Consider the following 24998-nt stretch of genomic DNA (forward strand, 5'->3'; position numbering starts at 1 on the left):
GACAATAGCCCAGGGGTTGGCAGACTTATTCGGAAAGGGGCCAGATAGTATCTGCTTTAGGTTGATCAGGCCTTAGGATGTCTGCTGCAACTACTCAGCCCTGGAGTTGTCCTGTGAAAGCAGCTGCAGACAAATGTAAATGAACGGGCTGTGTCCCAAGAAAGCTTCATTTATCAAACGCGCCACAGGGCATAGGGCGCCAACCTCTGTACCCGCCTAATCTCAGGATACTTATCCTCCAGTTATTAAAAAAAGATCCATCCACAATCTAGCTACACTGAAATAATTTTTAGATATCATTATTTTGTAAACATATCTAAGATGTAGCCAGAGGTAAGTACGACTCCACTGCAGTAAAAGCCCTAGAAAGCACAATGACTCTATCCTTGTTTTATCAGCAGCTGTAAGATCTCAGGCAAATCACACATTCTGAGATTCTATCACTTCATCTCTGCTTTGAGAGAATTAGAGGAGGGAGTGTTATTCCTCCCTAATTTTGGTACTATTAATGTCAGCAGAATTCCTTCCAGTCTTACGAACAAAACTTTAAGACTTTAAATGAAGAGTTTCATAAGAAAGGTACACTCATTTTTACTTGAATAATTTATAATGTAGGTCTGATTAAGCACAATGAGTTAAAACTTACCACTGGAGGATTAGGAGTATCAAAAACCAAAACTGACAATATCTTCAAATTATGACATATGCAGGAATAAAGTTAGCAAAGGATGTACAAGGTCTCTACACTGAAAAATATTAAACAATGTTGAGAAAAATTAAAGTGAAATAAGTAGGAATACACACTATGTTGTTTTTTCTAGTTCCTTTGCATTTTTGAACAGTCTTAGAAGGAACTGGAAGTCCTGTTGTACTGGACATCAGGACTTATAAAGTTCTGACAAAAAGATAAGCAGATTAATGAAACAGAAGAGTGTGCATAAGTAGATCCACAGACATTATGGTCCGAAGGTTTTAGACAGTGACACCAAAACAATTCAGTGAGTAAAGGAAAACTGCTGTGACAAATGCTGCTGGAATAAACTAAATATTCATATGGAAAACAAAGATATTTGACTCCTGTATGTTAGTTGCTCAATCATGTCTGACTCTTTGTGACCCCATGGACTGTAGCCCGCCAGGCTCCTCTGTCCATGGAATTCTCCAGGCAAGAATATTGGAGTGGGTTGCCATTTCTGACCCCTACCTAATAACAAAGGGGAAAGTTTTTAAATTCAAAGTGGATCATGGACCTGAACACAAAAGTTAAAACTGTAAAGCTTAAAAAGATATTCCTGACTTTGGGGTTGGTAAAGACTTATTACAGAGGACACAAAGTATTAACCATAAAACAAAAATTGATGAATTGGACTTCACTGAAGTTAAAAGCACCTTCTCATCACAAGACACGTGAGAAAACAGACAACTTATGGCAGGAAAAAATGTCTACCATAAATCTTACAAAGGACTTACATATCCAGGGCTCATATCTTAAAAGATTATCACAAGTCACTATCCAATTAAAAAGGACAAAAAACTGGTTCAAACATTTGAAATATTTGTTCATTAGTCATCCCGGCAATGCAAATTAGACCACCTTGAGACACCACTACATACCCATGAGAACGGCTAAAATAAAAGATGGCCAACACTAAATTGAAGCAACCAGAACTCTCATATTTTGTTGGCAGGAATGGAAATGAACAATCACTTTGGAAATGGTCATTTTCTCAAAAAGATGGATACACAGCCATCTATCCTGTGGCCTAGAAATTCTATCTCATCTAAAAAGAATGAAAACGTGTCCATAAAAAATTCCCAGGCAAGAATATCTATAGCAGTTTTATTCATATTAGATAAAACCTGAAACAGACCTGGGGTCCACAAACAGAAATACGGTTTTACATAAACTGTGGTGTGTGCAAAAAGCACCACATGGCAACAAGAAGCACACGGCTGAGTCAGCTCCCTATGTGGATGAGTCTCAAATCACCACAGAGTCAAAGCCACACCCGGGGGACATGCCATATCATTTCCCTCTGTACAAATATATTCATTTGTCAAGCTCGAGAGAGACTGCTATGGATTTAGAGCTGTACATTTTCATTACCTGTAAATTATATCCCCCTTCCTACAATAAAATAGCTAAGGCTCTTGAGATTAACATTTTTAATCCAGCTCTTTTAGTTCTGTAACAAATTGAAGGTCAAGTGCTAGATGATCTTTAACAGTTTTGACTATCTTATTTTTATCAGTCTAATTCAAAATCCTACAAGTGTGATCTTAAAATGTATTCAGGATTGGTTTGTTGGTACCTTGGAATGATCCATGTTGGTATCCAGGGAGCATTGTTGGCTCAGGCCTCCGTGGACAGAGCCACACAGTGCTCACCTCTTGTCCAGCATTCTCGTAGTGACCTCTTCTACACTTTCTTCCAAACTGAAGTCCATAGGAAAAGCTTAAGATATACCACAATTAGCATCTGACCTTTCTCTGTAACTCCTGGAGAAAGCCATATTCTACTTTTCAGGTGAAAACAAAATGGAACATTAGGACACAATTTCCTGATTGACTGAAACCATTTGTACATTTTGCATAATTCATAAACAATTCATCAAGCTAAAATATAATGTTGAATTTTACTATAATTAAAACTGGATTTCTAAACTGCATAGATAACTCAATAGTATAGTTTAGTCCTTTGTAAACTAGTGAAAAGAAAAAATTAACATGAACAGCTTTAGATAAGTGCAGAGCTATTTGGTAAATAAAGTAATGGAAAGGTTTGGTCCAAAACTGTGAAGACTCTGAATGCTCTATTTATATTACAGAAACCAAAAAGTGCTTCTAAAGAAGCTGTACAATTTCTCACTTCAAGACCCAAAAGCAAATATTTAAGAAAAATATTAGCAAAATGCCCTACAAATTCAAACGGCTGACTTGACACTATTGCTTCCATCACAGGCAGGCGTGATCTAGGGAGCTGGAGGGGGTTGAGGATGTTCTTGTTGAACTGAATGAAGCTTGACATACATTCAGAGCCGTTCAGGTTTCTGTGACCCAATAAAATAATTGGTACTGGGCTTTAAAAATAATAAAGCATTGTATTACCCTGAACTTTTAAATGCATCAGACCTATCAGAAAGATCAAAGAAACTTACCCTTATATGCTGAAGTAAAAATATGCGAATTAAAAAAAGGCACAAAAACAGCTAAGGATAGTAGTGTACTGCAAGTGGCAAAGTGTCCAGCTAAAAGAAAACACATCTTTTCTCTTTTACAAGTACAGCAATTAAATGTATTCATTATGAATACAATTTAAAACTGTTTGGAAAAAGTCTATAAACTGGTCCACATGATTTCTGATTTTAAAACTGAACAAATCCATCAAGTATAAAACTGCATTGTTCAAATACTGGGTATTTTTTTTCCTCACCTATTTTTGTTGGAGATATAAAAATTTGACTAAAATTGTATTTTACCTCTTTTCAAGACTTACCTGAGACTTAGCATTGCGGCCGTGTGTTTTCACTAAAAACTGCCACTGCAGCAGAATTTCCTCTTCCTCTTTCTAGAGCTTGTTTAGAAACGCTCGTTTCTAGGAAACCGTACAAATCAATATGCCAATTTAGTGAGAAAACAGTGCAACCCGAGGGTTCGAACTACCTAATCAGTTTCATCTGATGGTATTGGAACAACAGAGCGTGAGCGATGCTCACGTGGCAGGACTGGGAGCCCACGGAGACCAGGCATGTCCAAGTCCAGCATGGTACCCTGCACAGACCTAAAAACAGATGGCTTGGTGCCCCCATCATCCTGATGCTGACAACTGAGCAACCAGGCTGGGAAGAGAGCATTGTATGATTCCCTAGCAGACTGTGTAGGGACTGGCCTGAGTAGTTCACAATACAGAGCACACGTGTACACACGGCATACAGGTCACAGACAGGTTGTATTAACCTGATACTAGGACCTAATACAAGATAAATAAAGACTCTCAGACTGTTCCATGTAAGAAGGATATTTAGTTGCTTTAAGTTGTACAGCATCCACTTTTACATTTGCATTTTTTAAAATAGGAATTTACTGTTCACTGTGGGGCCCAGATACAACTGAAGTATTCAACCCTAAATAAATGCTACTGAGTATATTCTAAGTCTTTTGGGGACAAGGAAGGGTACCTCCCTAATGACAAAGTCTCCAAAGTCAAATTGCTTATGAACAAAGTAAAGGTTTATAAATATTCTGGCTTTTTGTAAATTTTCCCAATATAGTTTGGGGGCTAATACAACTCAGCAGAAGTAGAGGCTCAATGGTCAGCATGAATATGCTTTATTTCTTATCCTGACACCTAGGGATTTTATTAACAAAAACAGCATTATACCATCTTCTCACTGACCAAAGCACCATTGTGTTGATCCGATCATGTAAGAGGTGACTCTCCTAAGAGACCAAAGTGACAGACCTGCGCAGGGATGCGTCTATGAAGGAAGGTGTGACGAAGGAGCTGCAGGCTGACACTGGTGGAATATCACAGGATGACTTAACCTTGGCCTTGAAAACCAGAACCATTTCAGAGGTGAAAAATCACACCACTCTTACTAGTGATGTTGAAGAAAAACAAATTAGCCAGGGTTTTTCACTGATGGGGTGACAAGCATTAGAGGAAAAAACAGACAACAGAAGCCAAATTAAATCAACATAAAGCAATAATATATAAATAAGACACTTTTAAACTAGTGGATTTATTCTAGGTCTCAAAAATTTAGAAAATACTTAAATTAAAATCTTACTCCCTCTAAAAAAACCCAAAGTGAAAAAGTATCAATTTTAGTAAAGGTATCAACATATATATATGCAGATATACATATGAATAATGCAAAACAGATTTACACAGGTGTTAATTTTGGCACTTTTACTTGGATTTTTACAGAAAGTGAATACAGATGTCTTTGCATACAAATTCTCATTCTGGAGAAGAAGGATGCAGAAATGGTTCAAACATCTCCCTTCTTAAAAAGAACATAGAAAAAGGTAACTTCACCCGTTAAGCCTCCTCGTTGGCCACTTGATGAATCCGGCTTGATTTCTCTCACTCCACAAGTTTGACAAAGTTATTTTAAGTTTCTATCACTGATACCTGGTCATCCACTTTCAGTCCATGTACCATTTGGCCAGAAGTCCATAAATAATGTTTCCAATGTAGAAATCTTAAAAGTTCTAAAGGGAAATACTGCTCAGTAGATAAAGTCTCCTGGAATGTCTTGTAGCAAAGGTTCCTCAAATTTAAATCGTTTGGAAATGGCCTTTTGCTCCATTTTCTCTTTTTCAGACTGTCTGCATTGTCCTAAAGTATATGAAGTAACTAGAATTAGCTCCTCTGTTACGATGGATTCCTCGGTTTCTGGCTTCTGAGTATCTGAATTACTTTCAGACACAGGATCTGCTTCCTGGAGGGCATGTGCTTCTTCTAAGGCCCCTTTGACCTTGAAAGCAGGCTCCTGAACACCGCTCTGAGTCAGCCATGGGTGCTTCAGACACTCCTCTGCAGTGGCGCGATCTCTGGATAGGGATACACAGTTTACACTTAAGATGGCTTAAAACTTCAATCATAAGTCAGAGCCTAAGGGATTAAATTTTGGGACATAGGAAGAGCTGGTAAAAATCTTACTGTAGTTCCTGAATTAAAGGAAGTTTTAGCATTTGCTTGCAAAAACCGTTCCCCATAATGTTGAAAAATAGTATTTTAAGCAAGTTATCTCTGAAAAGCCCCCTTGAAAGACCAAGAACAGATGGAAAATATCTGTTACACTGAGGTGCGATTCACATTTTCTGAAAACATTTTTATTTCTGCCACTTTTCTTTCAACAGACGTAAAAAGTCAAAGATTTTAATGTAGTTTTATGTCTACGTTTTCATGTCTTCATTTTGGGGTTTCAGTTGTTAATCTGCTTTTGTTCAGAGTAGATGGCTCAAAAATTGATAAAGATCAGAATACTTACTCAGGTTTCTTAACTAAAAGTGTCTTGATGAAGTCAACAGCTGACTCAGACACAACATCAAATTCTTCCTCAGAATAACTTAAATTCATCTGTGAGATGTTGAGGAACGTTTCCTGTTTATCATCGCCCAGGAAAGGCGATATTCCTGTCAGCATGACATATGCTAGCACTCCAATGCTCCTAAATCAGAATGAAGAGGTAAGAAAAATCAGTATCACATTCATTTCTTAAAACTGATTTGATCAGTTTTTCATCAATGATTCTTACCACATATCTGTTGCCGTGCTGATAGGATCATAACTGAGAACTTCAGGAGCTAGTAGCAGAAACAAAAGAAAATATTTAGTTTTGTGGAAAAATGTAAACTTTGCTGTTAGAGATAAAAATTTAAATACTCAAAACTATATGACATTATCAAGGTTTGGGCTAAAATAAAGTAAGTTCACAGTATAAATCAAATTAATATGAATTAGTGTAAAGTCTAACTAGACATTTGTAATTAACTTAATTCCTTTTTTACTTCTAACCTCCAATGCTGGATCCTAGCAATTAAAAAAAAAATACTTGAATACATAAATACTACCATATAAAGTGATAACTTTTACTTTCTTCCCCCCTCTTCCCACACCCTCTATCTAATCAAGTATCAATCAGCTCTAACAGGTTCCTGCTTTTCAATCTCGCCTTGAGTCTGTAGTACGTCCCCCCAGACCCCTTTTGGACCTGCCTCTGATCTACTCTAAGCCGAGGCTGGAGTGAGCTTTTAAAATGCCCGTTAACTCAACGTCAGTCACCGAGGGTAGAAGACAGCCTGGGCATCGGATGACATGCATCATGCACAGAAAACAGGGACAACTCCAGGGGGCTGAGAGAGCAGTCTGCTTTGCTACCATCTAACTAGACCGCTGCCACCCAGACAAGGCAACGGAAGGGCAGCCCCAAGTGTGCGAGGCCACAGGGGAAATTCAGGAGAATTCTCCTCGGAAACTACTCACTGATACAAGCCAGTCAACCCAAAGATGATTTCTTTTTCACGAGTATACAGATAGGAAGGCCAGGCTATGCAGACAGTTAAGTACTGAATCCATTTAAAAACAGATCAAAGACTACAAAACTGTGGTAATTACAATAAAAAAGGGAATGAAAATGTTTCAGGGAAAACCAAAACACTCAAAGTCACACATGCATTAGTAGTTGGGGTCAAACCTGCCCCCGAATATGAGGGGAGGAAGTGGGGGAGGGGGAGGATATGAGGGGGAGAAGTGGGGAGGGCTGATTTCCTCAACTCCTATCTGAAGACGCCAAGCTGAGAAACAGATTATGAATATTACTTAAAAGTTTCAAAAGAAACTACTAGGAAATTTAAAATCAAATGCATAAAATCCAAATTACTGGACGGGAAAAAGTAAAACAGCCAAGACAGCAGTAGATGGTGGGTAGAGGGGGAGAAGGTAACATCGGTTACTTTTCTGAGTGTTTATGATGTGCTCAACACTGACAGAAGAGCATCACTGAGCAGATCCAATGAGGCAGGACTTGCACAGCCTTGTTTCATGGACAGAGAGACGTGTGGCACCAAGAGGCTTGGGGACCAAGGTCACACAGCTCACCAGCGTGGAGCAGCACACACCGGGGCAGAGGCGGCTTCAACTCCCCTTTAAAAGGCAGGCCAGCGGAAGGCAGACAGGAAAGCCCTCACGCTTTTCTGTATTATATCCTGAATTATTTTCAGTTTTTCCCAATTGGGCTTATACTATTTTTTTATAATAAAGTTTTATTTTTTTGGAGGGAAAAAAGCTCTTGATAGAAAATTGAGAATTTACCACAGAGCAGAAAACATTGGAAAACAAGCAAACAAAGCCCAAAACTCATTCAGCGCAGTAATTCCTGCTGGCGTCTTAGTCCATAGCCCTTCAGTCTGCATTGTCTGTGTTTCTTCCAGTTTACAAGGCCACCCACTACTCGCTGGCTAACACATCAGGCTACTCGCCCTGAAGCAGCACATTAAGCCACTTTCCTATCCCTTACACTGTGGTCAGGAGGTGTTATCAATCAGCATACAGGAAATTAAGTGTTCTAGTCCACCAAAAAAACCCCAAAACCAATATCTGAACGATGTTTTTCTGCCTGTGATATCTTTTATTACCTAATAAAGGATATGCAGTTTCAAATCGGGACTTTAGAATGCAATTTAAAATTTCAAATTATTTTTTGTGCTATCTATAAAAAAAAAAGCCCTATAGCTTTGCTTTTCTCAACCCTAACTGTGCCCTGGGGCTTTCTGGATGCCCTGGAATCCTTTTTTCCTTTCTACATACCACTCTCCTTTCTCATTCTATTTTTTGCCAAGCCTCCAGGCCTTCTAGGAGGAGACTTCCTGTCCTCTTCACACCTCTGCCTGCAGGCAAACCTTTCCCCCTAGACAGGGCCACAGTCTTCTCTCTCATCTTCAGCTCTCACCTGAGGCCACAAAAGCCATCCTCCTCCTCCCAGGGCTGCCATCATCCAAGGTCTTCCCATCATAAAGAGTTTCTACTCAGGTTTTAAATACAACGGTAATCCCCGGTCACAACCTTTAAATTATTTCACTGCTTTGCTCTTCTATAGAAGTCTCTTTTTTAAACCTCATTCAAACCACTAATCCTTCTGTGTTCCACCTGTCTATCAAAAAAAAGTCATAGTTTACTTTATCTACCAACCTAGAAGCCATGGTTCCTGACCTGAACAGCTCTCTCCTTTTTCTTTCTGCCAGGAGCTTTCCCCTCTGTATCTGTGTAGCAGAATACCCGGTATTTCCCACACATGTGCAGTCACAGGCCTTGCAACGACTTTCACGATGTTTGTTACCAACTTGAAGTTCTTAACAGGTCCTTTACTTGCTCAATATCCTCCCACCCTCAGATAACCTGATATCCTATGCTGCTAAGTGAAGTGAAAGTCGCTCAGTCGTGTCTCTCTTCGACCCCATGGACTACACATTCCACGGAATTCTCCAGGCCAGCATACTGGAGTGGATTGCTGTTCCCTTCTCCAGGGGACCTTCCCAACCCAGGGATCGAACCCAGGTCTCCTTCATTGCAGATAGATTCTTTACCAGCTGAGCCACAAGGGAAGCCCACTCCATTTAGAACGAAGCACCAATTTGGTATCATACTCTTTAAAGCCTTCCGTTTTTTAACTCAAACGAAGGGCTCTCTGACAGCAGAATTTCAACACAGTGGAAAGTTGGCCCCACCACTAATCATAGCACATGTGAGCTCCCCGGTGAAGGCGACGCCTGTCCCTAAAAAGAAGACACACCCCGCTCTGACAAATACTCACCCACATACTCAGGAGTGCCCATGATCTCTCGGAGTTCTTCGCTCTTCTTCATTATTCTTGAAAGACCAAAATCCACTATCTTAATGTCACCCAGTGGAGATTCACTTGTCAGCAGAATATTCTGAGGCTAAAAAATGATACCCCCAAATTAATAAATCATGATTGTGTATGAAGAGCAAAAAGAACAGGCAGCCTGTAAAACAGATTTTACCTGTGGAACTGAGAGTGAGAAATTTACCAGTGGACAGTCATTCATTACACAGCTCTGCTTACAGCACACTTCCTGTGTGTAAGGCAGGAGGCTTCGTACCATCTCTTCTCTGATGCTAGCTCCTCCTCAGGACATAAATATGCATCTATTCCTATCTTAAAAACCAAACCACTTATTTAAAAAAACAACCCTCCCCTATGACCCTGAATTTCTTTCTACCCAATCCACTCCCTCCCTCAAAGCTGAGCTGTTGAAAGCAAGGTCACTAGACCTTTGACCACTTCTCAATCCAGATGAATCAGGATTTGCCCCCTCGGCTCAGTCTGCTCTCACTAAGGGCACATTATCTTTAATAGTCGAAGGCCCACCAAGTCCGGGTGTCCTGCAGGCACTATTTTGCAGGCACTCACCGCTGGACAATCAGGAGCTTGTGGACATCCTTACACCCTCTTGGATATATCCCTCCTTCTATGGATCCCTCTCTATAGATCCTTTTCTTGGGATTTCTTTGTCCTCCTTTTAAGTATTGGTGTTGCTCAAGATCTCTTGCTGACTGACATTGTCCTGACACTCTGCATTCTATTTCTGAGCAATTTTATCTACCAGCAAAGTTTCAGTCCTCTCCAGACTCACAGCACCAATTAAAATCAGATCTTTTCATCTGGCTGAAATGTGCCACACCTTCGGCTTCTGCCTCGGGGCAAGGCCTTCAATGCAGTCAACACCTCGGGTTACAGATTCCCGTCTCAGTGCCCAAGTCAAACAGTGGGAATCATCATAAAATTCTGTCTCCATTTTCTACCACTGTCAGATCGAATGAAGTCTCCAGTCATGCTCATTCTAGTTCCTAGACCTCAGTATCTCCTCCACGTAAAGTCTGGGATTTCATTATTTCCTACTTGGACACGACCCTGCGTCTCTAGTTTTCCCTACCTTCAGCCCATCCTTCTCATACAATAATCTTCCCATAATGGAAGTCTGATCACGATATTCTCCCTATGTTGTCCAGCTGCCGTTCTTCAGCAACACACAAAACTCCAATGGAGTGGGGGTAGGGGGTGGATGCACATGGTGATGGTGAGCACTACCCAAATCCACAGATCAATAAGCTTCATATTCCTGGAGCCATTTTCACTCATTTGAAGAAGACACTTTAGCGCGAAAAGTCAAGCAGATATATTATGGACTAGAATGTAAGATTCATTAGAATTGTTTGAAATAAAGTATGAGGTGTGAAAGTTTATATTTGCTTCATAAAGGGTCTGCATTTAGTGTCTTTTGTTATTAAGAATATTTCCAAAGATAAATTGAGAAGCGTGCATACTTAGTCATGTCTAACTCTTGGCGACCCCATGGGCTGTACCTGCCAGGCTCCTCTGTCCACGGGATTCTCCAGGCAAGAATACTGGAGTGAGTTGCCACGCCCCCCTCCAGGGGCTTCTGTGAGGAATCTGTTCCCAATCGATCAGGCTGTAGTCCCTAAACAACACACGTGGTACACACCTCCGGCCTTGCCTCTGCTTGGGAAGCCCCGTTCCGCACTGCCTGACAAATTTATCCTCGCCCCTCACTCCAGGCACAGTGCGTGGGTCTCCTCTGCAAAGGCTTATACAAGACAAACTGCTCTAACGGTAATTTCCTATTTCCCCCATCACACCTGTGCTCTCGAGGGTGATACTGATGGTCACCCACCTTCCCTTCCACTCACACCCAGCTGCTCCATCCGACTTCCATCTTCTCATCTGCAGGGTCACTAGAGGGCTGGGGCTCTCTTCTGCGCACCATCTCAGTGGCACCTGACTCTACTGCTCCTTCCCTGCTTGTGAACTCCTTTTCTCCTGGCTCTCCTCCTAACTCTCGGCTCCTGCTATCCCCTCTGTTGTCGGTCTCCCGTTACCCGCCCGCTAATCGCCGGGTCCCCACAGCCTGACCTGAAGGCTCCTTCGTCCCGTCACCCCACTCCCGCCACACAGCACCCACCCGCACCACAGGCGGAACTGTCACCGCAGCTCAGGAGTCACCATCCCCATCTCTGGTTCAGATCTCTTCAACCAACTCCTACCTAATCTCTCCCCTATGATGTCGCAGAGGCGCCTCAAATTCTACAAGCTCCAGTCAGACTCACTCCTATTTTCCTTCCAAGTCAGACCCCCCACCCCTCTGTGGGCATCTCAGGTGATGCTCTTCGTAGCCGCTGGGACACAACACTGAGAAGCAGCTCCGTCTCTCCTCCCTCCCACTGCTCTCCCTTCTAGCTATTCTGTCACCATATCCTACTGACTTTAAATCCCAGATGCAGGCATTTCCAGACTTTGCCTTCTCTCCCACCACAGGCTGCTAACTCCAGCTACCATCACTGTTTGCTTAGTTGTACACAAAACTGCCCGGACTGCAGCCAGCAGGGTCTTCTGTCCTCTGCGTCATGCCCACACCCTTTCAGTAGCTGTCCCCAGCTCCTTCTGGATCCGTGAGCTGTCCCCACTGCTCACGGATCCAGAAGCCCCTGGCAGGGCGAGCTCCGGCCCGGCTCCCCAGACTCCTCATGCACCTGCTTCCCGCAATCAGGCAGAGTGAGGCTCTGGGACACTGCCAGCCCCTCACACCTGCGCTGCTCTCTCACAACAGCATCTCTGTACACCTCCTGTCCCCCACCTAGAGCACTCTTCTCTGTTCTGCTTTGCCTATCAACTTGGTGAGAGGACCTAGCACGGGAGGAAAGCAGTGTCGTGAAGGGCTGTGCTATGACACAGGAAGCTGAGGTCAGATGGGCCCTCTCTTTAAAAGGGGTCGTAGGGCTTCCCTGGTGGGCCAGTGGTTAAGACTCCGTGTTTCCAGTGCAAGCGGTGCGGGTTTGAGCCCTGGTCAGGGAACTAAGATTCCAGGTGCCCCATGGCCAACAAAAAACTCTTTAAAGTCATTTAAAAACAAACAACAACAACAAAAATTTAAGGAAAAGGTGTCTTACTGTTGACCCAACCATCCTGCCTACCCTTTTCTACTATGAAAGTGCTCTAGGTCTGTCACAGTTTGGATTCAGAAGCGGCGAGTGGGAAGAGTCTACAGCTTGGTGGGAACCAGAGCCACAGCCCTGGTCACTGAGGCATCACCAGGTTCAGGGCCCCGCCCTCAGCAGACAGGCACTGGTATTCACTGAGTAAATGAAGAAAGGGAACTCTACAAAAAAGCCCTGAGAGGGTCTCTACTTCGTGTCAGGCTAGGTGGTAACATGACTATGAACAATAAGCCCTTACTGTCCTGAGTTCATAATCAGAAGAGAAACAGATGGGCCTGTCAGGCTCAACTGACTCTGCTGTGCATCGTTAAGTACTGCAGTCCACAAAGTGCTTGGGCACTAAATGAACAAGAGCAAGGGATTCTACCTTGGAGAGTTCCAGAGGAGGCCAGGGAGCAGACCCTGAGGGGGAAAAAGGACTTCACCATTGACTCAGCCAAGTTTCATGGACTGCCTAGTGAGCTGTGACCAGGGGAAATGGCAGAAAACAAGATGTGTTCCCCGTTCCAACCAGGTCAAATAAGGACCAATAGATAGTACAACTCCAGGTAATTTTTAGCTCTACCAGAGTGGGTAAAGGGTGACAGCATGCCTCTCAAGTATGTATGAGTATGGATGCTGTTTCTAGGACAGTCAGGGAAGGTTTCCTGGAGGAAGCAGTATTCGAAGGGAGACAAATGTTAAGAAGGAGTCAGTCATGGGGGAGCATCTCGGGGTTGGGGGAGGCAAAAGGAAGAACTGCAAGCTGCAGACAAACACAGAGGTGAGAGGCAAGTGTGAGGCTGGAAGGAAATGGGGTTGGGGGCAGGGCCTGCAGGGCTCTGTGGGCCATTCAGGAGTGCCTGGCAGGAGGCAGAGCGAGGAGAGGGACAAGAGGGCATCCAGGGAAGTATGACCACAGGCCAAAGGGCAACAGGGAGCCATCCCACAGCACGGCACGTGCAGGGGCTGCCAGATGCACGCCTGCGGCCAGGAACAGCCTTCTAAAACACGCGCCTTTAGCCTGTTTTTAAAGGCCTCCAGAGGGAGAGAGACTGAGGCAGGTGTGATGAAGCATGGAATGAAAGAGAAGAGAAGAGATGTCACACGTTAGAAGCAAAATGCACAGGCCATTGAGACTGATGACATGCAGAACAGAAAGAGGGAGCTCTTGTCATTTGCTGATTGATCCGTCAGGTCCACAGACAGGACCATCACTTCAGTTTTCTCAGGACCACCCAGGACAGCTGGAAATTCAATCTGGAGAGAGAGCAAGGCCAAGGACAGGGCTTTGGGGCCAAGAGCACACGGGAAAGATTAAGCATGACACAAACAAGAGGAAGTGTGTATGTGGCAGAAGAGCAGTGGGCCAGGATGAGGGCTTGCTGATAACTAGGTTTAGGGGACACAATGAGAATCAAGGAGGAGGAGCTGGTCTGAGAGTGAGAACCCAGGTGTAACATCAGAGGAGGGGAGCCATGAAGAATCGCTCCATCAAACAGGACAAGAGGAAGAACGAGGACCATGAAGGAACTCGGAGAATGTAACTTTCGGTAAAGTTGTGGGAGAAAAAACTAGCTTACAGTAGGCGGAAAAATGAATGGAGAGGCTAAGAGATATAGTACCGGTTGTTTTAGCTTAAACATCTCCTGATCCCCTTGAAACCAGTGCTGTCCTGTTACAGAAAGGTCATGTGAGTCACAGAATGCAGCCTAAAATTACCTAGCACCCATATTACAAAAAGTAAATGAAATGGGTGAAATTAAATATATTCATTTAACTCAATTTATCTAAAAGTCCATACCTTCAACAGGTAACTAATATGCAAAATTATTGAAATATTTTACTTTTTTTTTCACACCAAGTCTCGGAGCTCTGGTGTGGACTTCACACTTGGAGCCCATTTCAGTTCGGCACCACGCAGCCAGTGGCACTGGATTGATGGTGCAGCCATAAACTCCTTAAGAGGGGGAAAAAGATTCAAATGACACCCCAAGAAATGGTCAGAGAATTCTGAGTGTCTCTTACTCAATGTGCTAATTATTACCACTATGCAATTTAATGGAATGAGAGTTTATTCCGAAAACAAATTCATAGAATAACTAAGGCTTTTCTGCCTATACTGAAAAAACCATACTGTGGCCAGTATTATCTCTAATTTTGTATAAAAACCTGTTTTGTTTTTTAAATTACAAAAAATTTGGCTACAGTAAACACCTGAAACTGAATAAAAAACTAAAACAACAAACTGCTGTCACTACAGAAGTCTCCATTGCAGAGGCGTGCTCCATGGTTATAAACACCCAAACCAGATAAAGCGCTCTCCTACCCCCAAAGACTGAGAAGCTTAACTGACCAGTGTTAGAATCAATTTCTCTTTGCAATGAGGTTTTGATAACATAAACCTCCTTATAAAGCCACGTTCTCTTTGTTACTTAGCTTCTAGCTAATTTTTCAGGGGAAAAAATCCTATACAGCACTGTGATTGTAAGTCCCCGACTTCTCAAAGCAACTGTAATTTTATTACAATAAAGAAATACTACTTACAATCAAATGTCATTTTTTAATAAAGAAATACTACTTACAATCAAATGTCATTTTTCAGGCAAATTAGATGAGAGGCGTTTGGCTCTGAATATATGTTCATCACTGCGCATGCTTCACCCTTCCCAGTACACCAAAAACACCGAGAGAAGTACTGCTTATCACTGGATCTGAAGGGTCATTTGTGATTAGTAAGACATGCTCATTCTGGGGATGTCTGTAAATGCCATTTATTCCCTTAAATGTTTTCCCTTACAGATGGTTTACCCTTTATATTCCCTGGGAACTGCTTTCTTTAGTTGTTATTCAAAAGCTTGCTGGTCGAGTGGTAATGCAATAAATTCTGTATTTGTGTGACCAAATTATTAGAATGTTACTGTAGTAGTTGAAATTGAGGCTTAGTCACAAGTGTCCATGATCTGCCAAAGTGAGAGACCTTAAACCCTTGAAAGAGATTACTAGAGAAAACACACATCTCATAATAAAATCACAGCCATTTCATGGAATTTCAGTTATGTTTTTTGTGTCCTCTAGACCAACTGTGCCCTGGTTTGACCACCAGTACATTTTTAAAGTAGAACTTACTCCTCTAAATAAAGGACTATAGTTTCCATCAGTCTCTGATGGAGAAATAAATCCACTTCCATAAGTGAAAATAAGTGCTAAAAACAAAGATAAGGACCTTAAAATTCACAGCTCAGTCAGTTCTCCTTTTTGTAGAATCCAGTTCATGATCAAGGCTGTGGCTCACAATACTTAATTCTAATTTAAGATGCACTCATCCCGAATAGAAAGAAAGAAAGAAAGAAGGTCCACTGAGGGGTAATGGGAGTGGAATACACAGGAAACATACAAACCATCCTCAGACAACGGGAATAGAGACACCTTCCCAAAATCTTATTTCTCAGCTTCAAGTGGGAATCCTTTTCTTTACCTGGGTATCTTCACCTCTGCACATTGTCTACTTACCATTTACTGAGAGTCACCACTGGATAAGACCATTGTAAAGTTGAGGCTAATCTGCTCAATAAAGCTTAAGATACCATGGACAAAATTTTGAGCAACATTTTATCAGGCAATGAAAGTTTAATTGACTTTTTATGCTCTAAAACCCAGGTCAAAATACAGAAACAGGTTAATAATCCTGCCTAAATAAATTGGAGGAATTGTTTAGAAATGTTACATGATACCAATCTTTCAAGTAAAACGCTGATGCCTAAACTTTCAGTAATCAATTTAAATCTCAAATGGAAAAGTTTCAGCTTCTAATGCCGAGGCTGCTCCTCTCCTTCCCATCATACACATGGCAGTGGGGGCAGGTTTAATGACTGAACACCTAGTACAGAACGGTGAACGATCTGACCAATATAAGACCAGTGGAACACAAAGAGCCTTGGTTATTTTTTGACTTTTATTTTTTCGAACTATGTGGGATCTTAGCACCTCGACCAAGGATCAAGCCTCGAGCCTGCGTCCCCTGTATTGGAAGTGCAGAGCCTAAACCACTGGACCCAACCTTGGGTTTTAAGACTGACATTTGTACCCCTTTTGGTCAGTCCTCCTCCTGGCTGATGTAAAAGCAGGCCACTACGCCCAGGACCAGCTCACATTACTGAAATGATTTTGAGACTTGAGCTTTGTCCTGACTCTGAATGTTTTGGTAATCCTTGAAATACCTCACACATTTTCATTATATTTGTCGTGCTGATCTGTGATCAATAACCTTGGCACTGGGAAAGATAGTGAAACTTTCTTTATTGAGATATTCACTTTACTGTGGTGTCTGGAAGCAAACCTGCGACTTCTCTGAGGCCTGCCTGCATCTTGCTGAGGGTCTTCAGTGAATCAGTCTTTGGGCAAACTGACTGCCCGGGTTCTTACCTACTGAAGAGTGTATTTCCCATTCTTGCAATTATCTCTTTTCACAGGGGAAAATCTAATAGTTGCCTAACTAACTAACTTCTGTCTCTGGGACAAGAATTGCCCATTTTCATCATCATGGGCAATAAAAATGGTCTAATGACTCAAAGTTACCATATATATCGGGGTTATCATTTTTTACAGGGCTTCCCAGGTGGCACAAGTGGTAAAGAACCCGCCTGCCAATGCAGGAGACATAAGAGATGAGGGTTTGATCCCTGTCAGGAAGATCCCCTGGAGAAGGAAATGGCAACCCACTCCAGTATTCTTGCCTGGAGAATCCCATGGACAGAGGAGCCTGGCGGGCTACAGTCATGGGGTTACAAAGAGTCAGACACAACTGAAGTAACTTAGCACACACCAAGTATACATTTAGCTCTGTAGCTTAGTCTCTCAAGCTCTTATCAAGACTGAGAGTCAACATTATAAACACACTGTCACTGGGCAGATGGCTGTTAAAAGGACAGTAGACACTCTTTGTCCAGGCTCACAAGGGTCATGGAAGCCAACTTGGGAATGACCTTTTGGTAGAAACCATTCCCGTCTGCATGGCTGCCTTTCCAACCCCACCTCTGACCTTTCCCTCCACAGTTCACTAGGAGCCAAGCTGGACTACATGTGTGAAGAGCGAGAGGGCAGGAGAGAGGCTGAGAACCCTCCGGGCCCCTTGTCTTCAAGCTCCTCTGGGTCTGGGAAACATGGAAGAGTCCTGTTTCCAACATCAAAGGCCCATCATCAAAGCCTCTATTAAATCTGGAAAGTATTCTATACCGAGTATACTGGGGAGAAAGGAATACAATTTATACTGAGTGTATTGGGGAGAAAGGGATATAATTTCCTTGTGTAAATACACAGTCGAACCTGGTAGTCAAGAACTTAATATTCACCCTTGACTGCTTTCAAGTAACATCAAAGATGCATGACACACGGTGTCGGCAACCTGTCTGACTCGCTACTTAATTAGTTTCTAGTCTGGATAATGTCACAGGTGGAGCTGTCATAAATTGAGAGCTCATTTCCTAAAGGTGTGATATTATTTAAATTGGGGTTCTGTTCGTGGAGGTCCTTTCTACATCATAAAACTAGCAAAATGTCATAAAATTAAATGTATGATTTTACAAAGTTGAGTGTGTAACACCAAACATGAGAGAAGGCTCAGCACAAACACAACTTTGGGGAATTTTTTTTGCACTGTGTGATACTGAGGCTTCTTAAAAGTCTGAGTTCACTGAAGCCTGGACTGCAAAGACCATCCCTTCCTGTCAAGTGTTCCCTTGGGAAGCATGGGTGGCTATGTCTTGCAGAGAGGATTTTTGAATTTCTAATGCACACGATACATTCAGGGGAAAAAACAAGAGCTCCAGCGGCCTGGTGCATGCTCTCAGGGTTTCACCAGATGACCTCTAAGGCCACTGCAGCATCAGCCTCCTGGGACCACATGTGGGTGCACACGTGTCCACACCTGCCTTCAAAAAACGTCCCACAAGCACTCCCATGTCTACTGCGGTGTAACCGCCCACTTTTGACACTCCTGCAGTATGGCGTGTGTACAGCATCATGTGTGTAAGGTGTCAGAGCGTGCCATCCAGCAGTAATTGTGGGTGGCGCCTGGATCCCCAGGATTGGCATCACCAGGAAGTCCACAGAGTCAGACATGACTGAGCAACTAAACCACCAGCACCAGCGTTTCAAGCCCTGTCTCCACCAGGAAGCCTGCACCCACCCAGAAATATTGCTGAAGCTCCATTTCTAGGGCAACATGTCACTATTTATCTTCCCAGGTACACACGTGTGCATATTCTCCCTGAAACACTGGCTAGAGGATAAGAATAAAGATTCAACTCTTACTTCCTTGTAACCCAATGACACATGCAGACCTGACAAATGTTTGAATAAATCACTGTGAAACACTTCACATCTGGGGTATGATTTTCCAGCAGCCTTAAAACTGGAAAGTGATTCAGTTTTCTTACCTTCAAATCAAGATGAACGACATCATGAGCGTGTAGGAAGCAAACACCTTCTAAAATCTGCCTCATGAGTCTCTGAACATCTTTTTCCGTGAAGGCTTCATCTCTATCTGCAACACACTGGTCAAAGATTTCACCTCCAGCCGCACTAGAAAAGAGGAGAAGCACAATTTAAGAGGAAAAGGACTCACTGAAAATAGTTGAGTCTTTTTGTTTCTAATATTTATACACACTAGGAATTCTTATTTAGATAGACTATTAATTTGAATGTGTGTAGTAAACTTTTGTCTATTTACATGCTGAAATCCATTTTTTAAAATAAACAGTAAAATCTTTAATATGAGCTCATTTTAGCATTTCCAAAGCTAAATAAAAACAGCTTAAGAACTTTAAGAACTAAACCTAAATGGTAAAATATATTAACAAAGTTTCAAGTAAAAATATTTCAAGAATCTTTGGTTACAAAATACATAAAAACATTATTTTTGCAAAAAATGCAAATAATGAAAATAAAGCAAATACCTTCCATTGACAAGCCATTCCCCAATCCAAGAGCCACACCTGGAGGCATGCTCTTAGCATGTGGGCATACTCCATCCTTGCAGTTTTGTTTTTAAAAACCACACTTAAAATGCATACAAAAGTATCAGTTTCATGCATTTTTAAAGAACACATAAATGGTAACACAGGACACATTCTACTGATTCTTAACTTTTTTTTAAACATGGCTTATGTGTTTTTTCCATGATGGGTTTTTTTAATCTACCCACCTCATGATTTTTCATTTCTGCAACCTTGTGAATAGATAAACCATAGTTTCTATATGAAACGTCCCCAAAGGCAAATTTATAGAGAAAGAGAGCACAGAAATAGCTGCCTGGGCAGGGGGGTGTAATGTGCATGAGGATGCTACTGAAAGCATACAAATGTTTCAAAATGGGTTTACTGTGATGGTTGTACAACTTGGTAAACTTACTAAAACCCACTGAATTACACACGTGAAGCCTGGGAATTATATACTATGTAAAGTATGCCTCAATAAAATAATTTTAAAAACCTCATAATTTACTTAGCTATTCCCCTTTGAAAGAGATTTAAGTTTTTTTTTTGGTCTAATTATTCATGATTATAGACAACGTCGTGATGAGAAGGTGCATGAATGTTCTGGTCTGCTCCTGGGCCCGCAGTCTTGGCAACTTGGATACTGGGAGAAAAGTGCTGGGTGAAGGGACTGTGCTTCTTAGACTGTGGTAGCTATGACAGGCTCACAGAGCAGCATGGACTTCTGGTTTCTCCCACCCTCTGGCCAAAGCAACTCGGTTTCTATTTTTTCCCTCTGAATAATTTTGCTAATTAAAAAAATCATTTATAATTTTTCCTTTCCTTTCAGCAGAAGTTCCATATTTAAACAATTTTTCCTTACCATAAATGACAACTCATGTCACACTTCAAATTTTCCTTTCTGTGTTTAAAAAAAAAAAAAAAAGACTGGGTTGCATCCATGAAGTTGCTACAGAATTAATGTGAACTATATAACACCAGGCAGCCATGCTTCTGTCAAACAAAAGCTGCTCATTCATTTCCTTTTCATAAGGTAACTTGGTTCTTCTCTTTCTTTTTTGTTAGGGCAACCTATTCTCCAAATTGTGTCTAGATAAGGAAATAAAAATTTTCACAAAAATCATATAAGAACCTATTAAGTTTAGTTAAAGAACTGCAGGTGATAAGAGCAGAAGAAAATAACTCATTGACTGGTTTAGATTTTCATTCTGGTTAAACGTATACAACTGACTCTTGTTATGTTTTCATTACAGTATGAGAAAACCATATGTGAAAGCATCAAAACAATTTTTATGTAATTAACTGTAAAATGGCCATGACATATTCAGGCAAAGTTAAAAGTACTATTTAATTTGAAAGAAAGGAAATAGTGAGCATTTACAGCACACACAAAAAACAGTAAATTCATGACAGCCTGACAGTGCTGTCTGCTGTGAACAGGGCGCTAAGATGAGCTGAGTCCACTCGGTCCCCAGCAGCTACAGACGCACCAGGGCGTGATGCACAGTCAGAGCACAGGCGCTCTGCACATACAGGCGACAATCTGCAGAGTACACTCAGGAGGGCCTCTGCTCCTCAGCTGAGACAGAACTGTCTTTTGGTTGCCAGAAAGTTTCTCAATCTCAATTTCCTGTCCTCTGGACCCCTCAGCTCAACACTACCATCCACAATAAAACTGAATAGAGCTTGATTTACATAAATTCAAGGATCTCTTTACCTAAGATTAAGAACAATTTATTATTAGTCTTTTCCACTAGCTATTCACTCATTCTTGCTTTAACAAAAGGGTTTCCTCTGTTTTCCCAAACACAAGATATGAAGGGCAAAATTAGTTTTCTAAAAATTCTGAAGGCTATATTGGGTTGGCCAATGGGTTTTGCCACAGGATCTTATGGGGAAAAAGGAAAAAACAAACAAACAAACAAAAAAAAAGACTTGAAAGAACTTTTTGGCCAATCCAACACTTCAGAGACTACTGTAAAGAAGCTACGTAAGCGAGCCTTCAGTGATCAGCACGGCTTATGCACCCCTCTAGGTACAGTGTACAGTCGCAAGTCATTTTACCCTGTTTACATGTAAGCCGGACCCGTTAACCAGCTGTCATTTTAACTCATGAACCAAGTGAAGCTTTACTATGGAACAACCTGAGATGGTAAAGGCATCTGTCGAGTGTGGCAACAGAAAATACAAAAATATTAACAACTGCTTTGCACAAAGCACCTTCATTCACACAGAAGCTAGAGCAGCAGGAAGAATTTTGCTGGGCCCATCTTTCACTACAGCAAAATTTCCAGTTTTATTGTAGTGCTCTAGTAGTGCTTATTTTCCATGACTTTAAATTATTCAGAAACTAAGTTTAATTCATGTAACTTTTTATCCAAATATTTTTCACAGAAATAACTGAAGGCTTTTTCAAAAAATTTTACTAAAACTATTTTTATAGAAAATATTAAGATCTAGGAGTCTCAACTTTCTAGTGGTCCTCAGAAAATTATAAGTATCTCTTTGTTTACATTATTCAGAGTCATATAAATGATGTTTAGAAGGTAAGAGTAACTGAGTTCCCCTGGTAGCCTACACCTTAGTGAGCTCATAGCTCCCAACCTCACACCAAACACTCCTTTTTCTATCTAAACTAGCATTTCCATTTCTATCCTGCTTAGAGGCCCAGCATGGATCTTTACTCCCTCACTATTCAAATTTAACAAATATCATTCAAATATATTAGAGGCCCTGTGCTATGTGCTAGGGATAAAGAGATAAATTATGAATAAGTATGTATGAGATTTCTTGTACTAGTGGCGAAGAAAAAAATGAAAGATATTTTTAAGAATATGGAAGATCCCCTGGAGGAGGAAATGACAACCTACTCCAGTATTCTTGCCTGGGAAGTCCCATGAACAGAGCAGCCTGGTGGGCTACAGTCCACGGGGTTGCAAAGAGCTGGACACCACTTATTGACTAAACAACAACAAATGCATAAGTATATATAGGTATGAAATTACACATCAAGTTATTGATAATTTAGCAAGTGAGCAATTAATTGGAAGGAAAAAAATATTAGAAAGATGATACTTATTCTCAGTCTTGAAGAATGAACAGGAATCCACTAGATGAAATGGCCAAGAGTGAGGGGACTTCCCTGGTGATCCAGTGGTTGAGACCTCCCTTTCCAATGCAGGGGATGTGGGTGGGATCCCTGCTTGGGGAGCTAAGATCCCATATGTCTCAAGGCCAAAACCCCGAAACTTAAAACAGAAGCAATACTGCAACAAACTCAATAAAGACTCAAAAAAACCCAAAAAACAAATAACCCCAAAGAGTCCATACCAGGAAGTGTGGACACATATAAGGGTGGTGTGAAAATACAGGATATACTCCAGAAGGATACGTAGCTACTTCCCCTTGCAGCCCAATGCTATGGAACTTGCTCTCTAGCCATGAACAATGAATGTACTCTAGCCAAGTACATGAATCAACTATTTTCAGACATATCAACAACAGGCACTTAAGACCATTATCCCTGAGGTGGGGGCACAAACAAGCTGAGTTCTATGCTCAGTTTATAGCTCAGTTGGTAAAGAATCCGCCTGCAATGTGGGAGACCTGGGTTGGGAAGATCCCCTGGAGAAGGGATAGGCTACCCACTCCAGTATTCTGGCCGAGAGAATTTCATGGACTGTATAGTTCATGGGGCCACAAAGAGTTGGACATGAATGAGCTACTTTCATTTTACTTCCTGCTTGGAGGTAATTTATGGACTGTGGTACAGGGCAGGGGAGGAACCCAAGCAGAATATGGCAGGCAGCCTTGCTAAGCTGAGAAGGTAGGGAGTTGGGCAAGGCTAAGGCAGCTGGATCTCATAAGCAGAGTACCAGGGAGGAGGGTTCTACACAGAGAGAGATCTGTAGACATCTGTTCGGTCATATCCCAGAGTCTTAGACAAGATACTTATATGTACATTCACTGGGTAAAACTGTGAGGTCAGGCAAAAAACTGCCAGGAAATCATAAGCTGAACAATTCTTAGCATTCACAGAGGACAGAAGATATTTGAATGTTGCCCATTTTGAGTAGAAAAACCATGCCAAGCACCTGGGGCATTCAGCAGACCCCCCAGGATGCCATATTATAGTCTTATTAAAGGCTAAAGTTCTCCTAGACCTGCACTAATAAGGCTGATCCACAAGTAACTTAACTGCCTGCCAAAACAAACACCACCATTCTTTTAGTGGAAGATCATAAAATCCACCCAAGCACTATGCCATTCTAAACGTCTGGCATCCTTCCAAAAATTACTAGCCATCTGAAAATGCCACAACTTACAACTAACAGGAAAATAGAAACAGACCCAGAGATGATGGAATTGCTAGGTAAGGACTTTAAAACAGGTATTATATATACACCCAGGGATTTAGAGTAAAATATGAACATAACAAGGAGATAGAAAGTATGAAAAGAACCAAATGGAACTGCTAGAGATAAAACAAAAACAAAAACACTTATAGTGAAGATTTCACCCAGCTTTAGAGCAGATCAGACCCTACAGAAGAACCAGCAAATCTGGAGACAGAAATGGAAGCCATCTGTCTAAAGTATGGGTGGTGGGGTGGAGAAAATAATAAACAAGACCAAGGGACCTGAGTTATGAGAAACCTTGATAGAATGTTAAAGAACATTACTTTGCAGACAAAGGTCTGTATAGTCAAAGCTATGGTTTTTCCAGCAGTCATGTACAGATGTGAGAGTTGGACCACAAAGAACGCTGAGCACCAAAGGATTGACGCTTTCAAACTGTGGTGCTGGAGAAGACTCTTGACAGTCCTTTGGACCGAAAGGAGGTCAAACCAGTCAATCCTAAAGGAAATCAACAACAAAGGGATTTGAGCGACAATATGGAACAGTTTGTGCTTAGTTGCTCAGTCATGTCTGACTCTTTGCGACCCCCCATGGACTGTAGCCTGCCAGGTACCTCTGTCCATGGGGCTTCTCCAGGCAAGAATACTGGAGTGGGCTGCCATGCCCTCCTCCAGGGGATCTTCTGAACCCAGGGATTGAACAGTTTAACACACTGTAATTGAAGGAACAAGATAAGTGGGGGAAGAAAAATATCTCTTAAAAATAATGGGTGAAAAATCCCCAAATCTGTTAAAAACTAAAAGATCCACATAGCTCAATAAACCCCAAGCAAGATAAACAAAGAAAATCAAGGCACATTTGCACAAATTGCTGAAAACCAGAGTGAAAGAGAAAAATCTTTAAAAAGGCACATGTACAGGGGAATTAAGAATCAACGCCGACTTCATCATAAGCAATGTAAGGCAGGGGACAGTGCAGTGACATCTTAAAGAACTGAGAAAAAAGTGTGCCCAGAATGGAAGGTGAGGTTGGAGTGCTAGCAGTAGATGAGACAGAAGTCAGACAGAAAAGCATGGGATGTGGTCCAAACAACCTGAAAAATCCTGAGTAAGGCAATGACGG

At 41.7% G+C, this 24998-nt stretch overlaps 1 protein-coding gene across 1 annotated transcript in view; it reads right to left on the reverse strand.

Moving 5' to 3' along the window:
- Positions 1-4897: 4897 nt before the first annotated feature.
- The window catches only part of STK17A (serine/threonine kinase 17a), a 36364-nt gene continuing 16263 nt past the window's right edge, over positions 4898-24998 (reverse strand). Inside the window, exons 3-7 of the mRNA XM_070788022.1 lie at positions 18961-19105; positions 9321-9447; positions 6267-6315; positions 6000-6179; positions 4898-5559 (exon numbers count right to left, since the gene is read on the reverse strand). Of these exons, the coding sequence (XP_070644123.1) occupies positions 5235-5559; positions 6000-6179; positions 6267-6315; positions 9321-9447; positions 18961-19105 (826 nt within the window). The 3' untranslated portion in view covers positions 4898-5234. The remainder of the gene's footprint in view (positions 5560-5999; positions 6180-6266; positions 6316-9320; positions 9448-18960; positions 19106-24998) is intronic.

The sequence above is a fragment of the Bos indicus genome, chromosome 4 (assembly GCF_029378745.1).
Source record: "Bos indicus isolate NIAB-ARS_2022 breed Sahiwal x Tharparkar chromosome 4, NIAB-ARS_B.indTharparkar_mat_pri_1.0, whole genome shotgun sequence".
Classification (NCBI taxonomy): Eukaryota; Metazoa; Chordata; class Mammalia; order Artiodactyla; family Bovidae; genus Bos; species Bos indicus.